The sequence below is a fragment of the Blennius ocellaris genome (assembly GCF_963422515.1).
Source record: "Blennius ocellaris genome assembly, chromosome: 6".
NCBI lineage: Eukaryota > Metazoa > Chordata > Actinopteri > Blenniiformes > Blenniidae > Blennius > Blennius ocellaris.
In genome coordinates, this window is record NC_137655.1 from 25,039,333 (window position 1) to 25,049,716 (window position 10,384).

Sequence of the window (10,384 nt, forward strand, 5' to 3'; positions counted from 1 at the left end):
TTGAGTTCAGCTCAGTTTCAATGTAGAAGTAAGCGATGCAGAGCGTCAACTGTGTTTCCTCCCGCCGCCACAGCAGGACGCCGCCACGCCGCCACGCCTCAGACCTCCACAGCAGGACGCCGCCACCCCTCGGACCTCCACTGCAGCGCCACTGTGACGGCGTGAAGGAACAGGAAACGCGTCTCCCTTCACCTCTTCAGTCCAGCAGCTGATCTCAGATCAGATCAGAGAGAAAACAAACACTGAACCACTTCCAGGTGAGGCGGTACAAGGAAGTGGTTTTCATGTGAGACGACGACGACGTGTGAAATAAGTTTGACATTTTCTCAAGTTTTACTGTGAAACTCCTGCTTAAAGCCGTTTATTCAGAAAACATTCAGTAAACTCTGTTTGGATGCAGCTTTGTGAGACTGCAACTGAAATATTCTGTTATATTGTTGGTCATGCAAAACAGGCAATGTTGTTTTTGATGCTTTACTTTTTTTTCTTCCATTTTCATGAATGTCTTTGAGCAACAGCTTACTATTATAACCTACAATGGACAGAAAACATTGGTATTAATTATCTCTGAAAGAAGCCCCAAGATACTTCTATGGCACAAGTTTGAACAAACTAAATTCTATTTCAGTTCTCTCTTGAATATAGGACTTCATTTGCATTGTTTATTACCATTTAACTTTGACTTTCTCACCTCTGCTGGTGGACGGCGTCAGACAGGAAGTCCTCTGGTTAAAGCCGCCAGGCAGCATTTCAACACTGAGAAAGCAAAGATCAGTTCCACAAGCGTAAAAAAGGGCAAATCCCAAGTGAAAGCCTGGTGAAGAAGCAGGGAGGAGGCAGCATCATGAACCCGGGCTGCGTTTCCCTCAGACCGACTGGAGAAGTCGAGCAGCAGAACGAAACTAAACATGGAAGTAAATCAACCATGGAATTGTTTAAAAAAACAACAAAACAAGCCGATTGAAGCGCAAACTTAAGTGTGATCGCTGTAATTTCAACTGTCGTTTTAATGAATCATTGCTCACGAGGTTTGGTTCATCACTCAGACGTCCACTGGATCATTTTTCCTCATTATTACCAAAAAGGTCACATTCCTTCTGGTGGTGTTTAGTGTATTTCATCGTCGTCTGTCCTGAACGTGTTAAAACTTCACAATAAAAGACCAGGCACCTGTCAAAAACACTTGGAAAATGGTTTAATGGTGTTTACAACAAAAGAGAACTGTACATTTACAGTAAAAGATTATCTTTATATGTGTATAAAAACAAAAACAAAAAATACAGCAGACAAATGCATTAAAATCTACTATGTATCCTGATTCACATACTTAAAACTCCTACACAATCTTTCAGTTCTACGCCGCCACGACCGGAGGCCTCGTTTGTTTTTTTTAAACCTTTTTTGCGTTTTTTGTTTTTTTCCTTTCTTTTTCTCGTTTTCCCGTCGTCGGATCAGAACCTGGCGGTTCTTCTCCACAACAGAAACCAAAACTCTTTACATTCGAGTCCTGGAGCAACTGAATGGTCTCTAGACTGCAGAGTAAGAAGGAAGCGGGGACACATTCCTGTAGCCAGCTTCCAACGTGAAATGTTTAAAGAATGCTTATCTGGAGACACATCATATGTACATGGTTGGCATTTTCTCATGGTTGCTTTTTTTGTCTTTTCCTCTGGAGTTGAAAGACGTGGTCACTTGGGCAGTGAACTGATAATCACACACACGACACACCCAAAAACATACAAAAATACTATTTCTTTAACCTACCAAGAGTAAGACAGTTCTGCAATTAGTTCCATGCTGACAGAAAAAAAAGAAAAGAAAGCAAAAGTAGAGGTTACAACAAACAAACGAGAATCAGACGCTTTCCACGTAAGTATTTCTCAGATATACCAAAATATACATCTAAGCTTTGGAATTACTGAGGCTAGGACTACAGCCAGTGCTGGGTTTGTCTCTTCACACACATGCTGCAGGACAGAGGAGGGACAGACAACAGAGACAGGACAGAGAGATATCTTTGGTATCTGCATTTGTCAAAAGTTAAATATTTGGATTTTTGCTTTGGGATAAGCGCTGCTGAGGCTGGAGGCCCGAGGCTGGAGGCCTGAGGCTGGAGGCCTGAGACTGGAGGCCAGAGACCGGAGGCCTCACTCCGAGTAAAGCTGAACAAAGTGTCACTGAAGCCATTCGGCCAGAGGTCCAGGCCGTGATGCATAGTGTCACAGCGGGTCGAGAGTCTGTGGTGAAGAGGAGGAGGAGGAGCAGGAGCAGGAGAAAGAGGAGGAGGAAGAGGAGAAGGAGGAGAAAGAGGAAGAGGAAGAGGAGGAGGAGAAAGAGGAGGAGGAGGAGGAGGAAGAAGAGGAAGAGGAGAAAGAGAGGAGGAGGAGAAAGAGGAGGAGGAGGAGAAAGAGGAGGAGGAGAAAGAGGAGGAGGAGAAAGAGGAGGAGGAGGAAGAGGAGGAGGAGGGGAGACAGCAGTGAAGTTTTTTTCTTCTTTTCTTTTCTTGCACCTGCAGGGTGAGCAGATCCTGGGACTACAGTGTGGAGATGAGAGAGGGGGTAGAGGGGGGGGGGGGGGGGGGGGGTGGTAGAGGAGGGGGGGGGGGGGGGGGGTAGACATCCTAGCAACAGCGCTCCAGACATACAAAACATAGAGTCCTGAGCAGGTACAGTGCACAGGATGGACCCTCAGTGTGTATTAACAAACATCACCTAGCTACCACATCGCTTGGCGTCTGTCGGAGAAGCCTGCTCACTCGCCCCCCCCCCCCCCCCCTCCCCCCCTCCAGTTCCCGCCCACAGGCACTGAAACCAGATGCACATTCACATGCAAAAACAAAACCCAAATAACCCAAGACGTGGTGGCCGGGGGCCCGGGGGCCCGGGGGCCCGGGACCTGGAGGCCGGGGACCCGGGGGCTGAGGGGCGAGCAGCCGGGGGGGGGGGGGGGGGGGGCGGCGACGGGCGGCGCTCAGATACAATCAAGTTAGAAAGTCTTTGGTTAGCGTTGGCGCCGCCGCAGCTCACATACCTGGACCTGGTCCGTCCAACTTCACAAGAACAAAACATAAATAAAAACAGGATTGTCAAATAAAACAAAACAAAACAACCTCAAGCATACGAGGGGAAATAAATTAAATGAAAGGCAATGGCGTCTCGGAGGAGGACGTCAGTGTTTGATGGAGAAACACAGTTCTGTCTCCCCCTGGTGGCAGCTTCACCAAGTACAGGTATGAGCAGGCTTCTCCAGACAACTGTAGTTTTTTTGTGGTTTGAGTTTTTTTTTTTTTACATTTGACTTATTTCTTTCGTAGATTAAAGCAGGTTTCACTCAGTGTTGAGTTAAATGAGGTATACAACAGCTCCTGCTGACGCCATGAACAAACCGGTGTGGGTCGACACGTCAACCCTCGACGCATGCTTCAACCACAACTTGTTGTTTATTCCCACAAAAGAAAAGAAAACAACTGAAGCCTCATCAGCTGAGTCAGTGCCAAGAAGTGAGTTCCTCAGAACAAGAGGACCAGGAGGTGGTGGACCTCGTCTGGGCCGGGCCGCTTACAGCCTGGATGTGAAGCTCCACACCCTACCAACACCCTACCAAGACCCTACCAAGACCCTACCAAGACCCTACCAACACCCTACCAACACCCTACCAACACTCTGGAAGATGGAAACTCACCATCATGGTTTGTAGATTGCCCTCCCTACTCTCTCTCTCTGCACACACTCGCACGCCCACCTGCTGGAATTATTAGTAAAGCTTTTCAACACAGGTAACGCCCCCCCCCCCCCCCAGACAACACAGGTAAACCCCCCCAGACAGCAGAGGCAGCAACATAATCGTCCCAATGCCCCGAGTACACGGTGTAGTTTCAGTGACAACAATGCACACACACACACACACACACACACACACACACACACACACACACACACACACACACACACACACACACACACACACACACACACACACACACACACCCAATGCTACAATGCTCATGTCTTCTACATAACAATAAGGCATAAATGATAATGTTAATCTAAGAAAGCCAGTGATGTCGCCCTCTCTCACTATACAAAACAATTAAAAGGCATAAAGTAAAAGAAGTCAAATGATTGTTAAAAGACACCAAACCAACCCGCCGGAGGTCAAAACAAGCGCAAAGATGTAAGAGCCGACGCTTCATCAGGGCGTGTCTGAGCGAGCGGCAGGCTCCGCCCCCCCATGCTTCAGCTCCGCCCCCATGCTGCAGCTCCTCATAGGTTTTGGTTTTTTTGTCTCGACAGTTTAAAAAAAAACAAGCTAATTCACACAGAAAAGAAATATATAAAAAAAAAATATTTGGGGGGATTTGTTTTCCTTTGAATAAGCAAGATAAACACTACATTCAGTCTTGATAACATATGGGTTCAAATATAAAATATGAATATCTTACAAGTGTTAATATATATATTTATATGTATAGAATTAAGAAAAAAGATCAGTTTGTCTAATTCTTTCCTTAGATAAATATTTCAGTAACATCCTATGGTGCCGACGGCAGCCGGCTCATGTTGCCAGCGAAACTCCTAAAGCAAGGAGGAAACAGCCCTCGGGGCCCCCCGGGGCCCCCCGGGGCCTCCAAAACGGGGGAAACACCGGCCGCCAAGCTGCAAAGAGAAAGGCTTCGACTTTGGCAAGAAGGATCTCAAAATAATATATAAACCTGGAAACACCCCCATAAATAGTAGTACTAGAAAAGTAGCAGTAGTCGGTTCTTTAAACGAAGCTTCCTATGTACGCTGGACCAGCACAACGTAAACATTCTACCATGTGCTATACGCTGAAAGCTGGAAGGTGAACCTGCGTCTGGAGTCCTGCTGAGGTATATTCAGTCAACGCAAAGAAATGTTAACCATCAAGTTCCCCGCCATGGTCAATGTGGTCATTCTTTAGAAAGCAGGACGGGTGTGTGTGTGTGTGTGTGTGTGTGTGTGTGTGTGTGTGTGTGTGTGTGTGTGTGTGTGTTCTCCTGCAGACTGATGGTCACTGACAGGAAGTGATGCTCGTCACCAGACGACCTCCAGACCCTGACTCCTGCGGCGTAGAGCCAGACGAGGAGGCGCCTCAGCAGCAGGTCCTTAAAGCTTCTGGGCCAAAGCCTGGCTGGAGCCACGCCGCGGTACGGCACGGCACGGCACGGTACGGTACGTCCATACGGCGGTACGGCCGGCCACGCGGCGGTTCGGCCACGCGATGCTCCGTCCACGCGGCGGTTTGGCCACGCAGTGCTCTGTCCAGCCACGCGGCGGTACGGTACGGCGTTACGGTACGGCCACGCGGAGCCCTTCCCCTCGGGGGCTTCAAAGCAGATTAGACTGAAACCAGGCGTCAGTTCAGAGACGAAGGAAATAAACTGCTAATCTTGTGACATGAGGAAACACTACAACCCTGATGCTTGGTACGCGTGGCGTATGGAGTCGGTACGGAGTCCCACGCTGGAGAACGAACCAGGCATGACCCAGCAGCACCAGGAGGATGGGGGGGGGGGGGGGGCACAGCAAACTACTGAGGAAAACCCACTTTGGTTCAAGCTGTTGTGTTATGGCTGAATATTGGAATATTACCACCAAACCAAAACACCCAAGACTTTTCATTGGAGGAAAGACGTCAGGAAGGAACACGCTGCCATCAAATGGCTCCGGCGCAATCTAACCAAGCATGGAGGGCGAGGCCCTGCAGGTTTGGAGGGCGAGGCCCTGCAGGTTTGGAGGGCGAGGCCCTGCAGGTTTGACTGACAGTCACAAAGAAAAGAGAAGAGAAAAACTAAATCCCAACCCACCAAACTGTCACTCAGTCTTTTTGGTCTTTGTGCTGCCAATTAAAAATTGAAGGAGACGCGTGGTCAAATTAAAAGGGAAACAAATGTCATCTTTGGAAAATGATCATCAAAATATTGCATTTCTATATTCTGTTGACAATGAAGAGATTCTGTACTCATAAATATATCGACTAGACTAAGCTACACCGACTACACAGCAATTATTTGAACAAATATTTTTGGTATATCTTAAAGTACGTAAGCCAGTCGAGTGACTGCAGACAAAGTAGAAGACAGTTTCCTCCCCAGGACAGGCAGACTGCAGCTCATCAATCCAGTTTTTTGGTACAGATACTGTGCACAAGTAGATACGACGGTACTACCATTATAAAAGAAAACAAACAAACAAAACAAAAAGAAACCCACGATACAACAACCCACCCGGCCGAAGTAGTCGAGTGCGACGACCCCACGCCTCAACGGGCCGCCGGCAGAGCCTCAACATCTGCATCAGGCACACGCCAAACGTCAACTCTGCCTGGCGTTTCCCCAACGGATCGCCAGCAAACCCGGTCGGCCTCCGTCAGGCGCAGCTCTCAACGTTCCTCCTGTCGGTGTGGCAGCCACACCTACAGACGGTAAGTCAGTGTTTCCACAAGAGGCCCGGAGCGACGCCACACGTCCCTCCGACCCTTAAAGCAATGATAACCTTTATATCGGCCACTTATTACTGGTTTTTAAAGCCTTGTAACCACGATTAAAAAGTGATAGTGAAAACATTAACTTAATATTAGACTTACAAAGTTCTGAAAACTTCCAAAAAAATAGAGACGGTAAAGATAAAGAAACAATAGAACTTTGATATGATTTACGTCAAGGCCTGTCTAAAGAATCCAAAAGAGATCATGAGATAGGGTGACCCATTAAAACCCCATTAGTGACGACGACGATCATGAAATTAGTAGTAAATCAGTAACGTTTGAGCAGTAAAAGAGTCTTTTTCGTTTTTGGTTAGAAGTACTTCAGAGAAAGTTCTGACCTGGAAACAGGAGGATTCTATGTACAAAATGTGAACCGCCGAGGATTCTTCCTCCTGGACACGTCAAGGTTCATGACGAGCGGCAGGCCGACAACAACAGTGTCGTCTGGCTACTGGATGCAAGAAGAAAAAAAACTCAAACAAAAAACATCCAAGAATCATAAAAAAAAAAAAAAAAGAAAACTGAAAAGTCAAACACAACCTTGTTTAAGGCCGTTTTCTTTTTGGTGGCAGCAAAAGGATTAAATAATGGTAGATACAATGGAGAGAAGAGGGGCGTCCCCACGTGACATCACAAGGGGTGCTGCCTTCAAAGGGGCGTGTTCACTGGGCCTTGGAGGCAGTGGTGATGGTGGTGGCTTGCACCGGCACGGCGGCCGTGGTGACCTGGTGGTGGGCGTCGGCGGTGACCTGCAGCCCGCCGCCGCCCGCCGACACCAGGCTGACGGGGTTGCTGGTGAGCAGCGACAGGTTCTGGGGGTTGAGGAAGAGCGGCGTGGTCACCAGGTTGGGCGTGTTGCCGGCCGAGGCGTTGGCGAACAGCAGGTTGCTGCCGTCCAGCGCCGTGATGGGGATGGTGCCGCTGGACGCCAGAGCTGAGGGGCGACACGGCGCAACTGGTAAACTTCCTTATCCTGGACATTTAGTACAAATCAAGTGAACTTTAATCCGATGAGTGTCGGGAACGTGTCTTTGTCTCTGCATTAAACTGAGTCATCGTGTTGGAACTCAACTAAGACTTCAGGCAGCTTTTCTCCGTTGTGCCTGTTTGTCGTCAGCTTTTGGTTTCATGGTCAAGACAAGATTTCTACTTGAATTAAAGTCTTTAGCAAATGTGATCTCGGCATTTTCAAATCCAAGCTGAAAACCCATTTTTTTAGTTTGGCTTTTAACGCAGTGTGTTTATCCTGTATGCTCCGTTTCTATGAGTCTCTGGAGCTTCACCAACCTGCAGCCAGTCAGGCTGGGTTTGACTTGTTATTCTGGGATTCATTTCTTAATGTATTGTTTGTATAGCTTTGTTGTAAAGCACGTCGAGTACCACTGGGTTATTGTAAAGGGCTATAGAAATAAAGTGTGATTGATTGATTGATTGAAATGTGGACGTTTGCCGTCGGTGGGTATTTGGAGATCATGGTTTTCTCTTTTTAAATGCTGGTATTGCAGGACGAAGCTCTCCGTCTCCCCGCTCCCACATGCCAGCACCACTCACTAACTTATTATTAAACTGCTTTCAATTGTTTGCTTTCGAATTAAACCAACGGTGGATTATCTTGTTTACCGTGCAATTAATTTTCATTTGTTCCCCGCACTTTATTTGGCTGTTGTACTGGGTTATTCACTAATTGGTTTGCTGTTGGATCGCAGTACTTGGTTCATATCAGAGCTTCCAGTTAAGGACACTGTGTGAAGGGGATTTCTTTAATTAAAATTAAATATTATAACTGTTTATCTGTTACACTTTCATCAAGGACTAAAGTTCCAATGAAAAACAAGTCAATAAATGTGCTGCCGTGCTTGAAACCTCGTCATTATTATGGTTTGGCTCAATAAGTAAATACCAAGTAACTATTATTCTGGACCATGATTACATCATATTTCAGTTCCACTGGACTGTTTCCACCATCAATATTTCAACTCATATTTGAAGGATCTGATGACATCCCTTTTGAAAATGTTCACATTAATAGCACAGAAACACAGAATTGGTGGTAATTATGCCAGTTGCTCTGTGTTTCAGGATGTTTTCAGGGAGTTTGAGTGTCTGACTGAAACTGAAAGAAAAATACATTTGCTTCTAAGCACATTCATTATTTCTAAATCATATAAACTCATTGAGGACACCACTTTTTGGGTAGTTATGTATAAAATCAATCAAAGATCATGGTCAGCCACAGAAATTGATCTAATATCAAGAGATTTTACATAAAAGAACCAAGAAAATATCAATTTAGTGGATTTTTGGAAGTTAGACGTCAGACAATAATAATTACAAAAAAGCAGTAAGTTGTCGTCTATTCATTTGCTGTTTTGTAAACCCCCAACCTAATCAGAGTCGCAGCGTGTGCAGCGCATCACTTCCCACCTTGAATGGTGGCCAGGGTGCTGTTGCTCATGAGAGCCGGACTCAGAGCGCCGCTCAGGCCGCCGGGCGTCAGACTGAACAGGGCGCCCCTGCACACACACACCCACACACACACACACACACACACACACACACACACATCATTGGCTGAGCTCTGCAGGAACAACAATGACAGGCCTTGTTTGAACGTGCCACATACTGACCCCGGAGTGAACTGAGAGGACGCCATCAGCCCCGGGTTGAGGCCGGCGGCGGCGGCGGCCATGGCGGCGAAGCTGGCGCTGGTGGGTATGTGGGCGGCGGAGAAACCTGGAGCCGCCACCATCACCTGCCCCGTCCCCAGAGTGGTCGCTATTGACGTGGGGACCTGTGTGACCAGCGCCTGGGCCGGAGTGCCGGCCTTGCTGTCTGTGCTGGAGGACTGAACGGCGGTGGGGGAGGGGCTTAGCGACAGGGCGCTGGTGGTCGTGGTCACCATGGGTGCAGTGGAGATGACGGATGCAGTGTTTGTAGCTCCAACCGTTGGGCCTGGGGCGAGAAGGGAAAGGAAATAAGTGACGGTTGATGGGATTGGGAGGTGAAAGGTCAGCGGTACCCACCTGAGAAGGACAAGGTGGAGACGCTGGTGCTGGTGAGAGGCATCACTGGGTTTACAGTCAGAGTGGTGGGCGTGGTGATGGTGGGGCTGCTCACCAGGCTCGCCGTGCTGGCCACCTGCTCGCCACAGGAAGACACTGGATGAGCCACCGTTCACACACCGTCTCACTACGGCGGCGTTACGAGGCAGAGGCCTCACCAGGGGGCTGCTGGGGGTGAAGATGGTTTTGATGGACGTGCTGCCGACTCCAGAGTTGCCGCTGCTCGGGGGGTTGATCCTCTTCTCTTTCTGGCGCCGGTTGCAGAACCAGACCCGAATCACCTCCTTCTCCATGTTGAGCTGGTCAGCGATCATGGTGATCTCCTCAGAGGTAGGTTTTTGGTTCTGCTTGAAGAGGGCAAGAAGCCGGAGATTCCCTGTGAGCACTGGGAGACTAGAGAGGCGTCCTCTGGCGTCCTCTGGGGGCAGACTGTGTGAGCAACGTTTACATTGTGGCCTTGTTTTATCACTTAGTCGTTATCCCCGTCACAACACAGCCAGAACATCCTTTTCTGCTGGTGTTTTCAACCTCTTGGCTTTCTGCATCCAAGTTGAACGACTGTCGACAGTAAAAGCAGGAATGTGTGTGAGACTTCCTGTTGCTGTGCTTCGGCCATGTGAGGAGCTGAAGAGCTGGCCACAGCGCTTCTTCTCTTCCAGCATTCAACCTCTTCAAACAGAGGTGAGACTCGGTGGCTGCCTGAGTCAGTGTGAAAGGGTTTCAACCTACACAACAATATGGTCAATATGATTGAAGCTGCACTGCAGCCTGGGACCTAAAACACAACATTGGCTACCGTTGGGCAACTGAGTCAC

The 10,384-nt window shown here is 48.2% G+C and overlaps 1 protein-coding gene across 1 annotated transcript in view; it reads right to left on the reverse strand.

Annotated features, from left to right (window-relative positions):
• Positions 1-3,821: 3,821 nt before the first annotated feature.
• LOC308131735 (POU domain, class 2, transcription factor 1-like) overlaps positions 3,822-10,384 on the reverse strand; it is a gene marked incomplete at its 5' end in the record, with an annotated part of 7,734 nt that continues 1,171 nt past the window's right edge. The window contains 5 exons of the mRNA XM_080498566.1: positions 3,822-7,441; positions 8,932-9,020; positions 9,135-9,459; positions 9,531-9,645; positions 9,728-9,913. Coding sequence (XP_080354692.1) covers positions 7,170-7,441; positions 8,932-9,020; positions 9,135-9,459; positions 9,531-9,645; positions 9,728-9,913 — 987 coding nt within the window. The 3' untranslated portion in view covers positions 3,822-7,169. The remainder of the gene's footprint in view (positions 7,442-8,931; positions 9,021-9,134; positions 9,460-9,530; positions 9,646-9,727; positions 9,914-10,384) is intronic.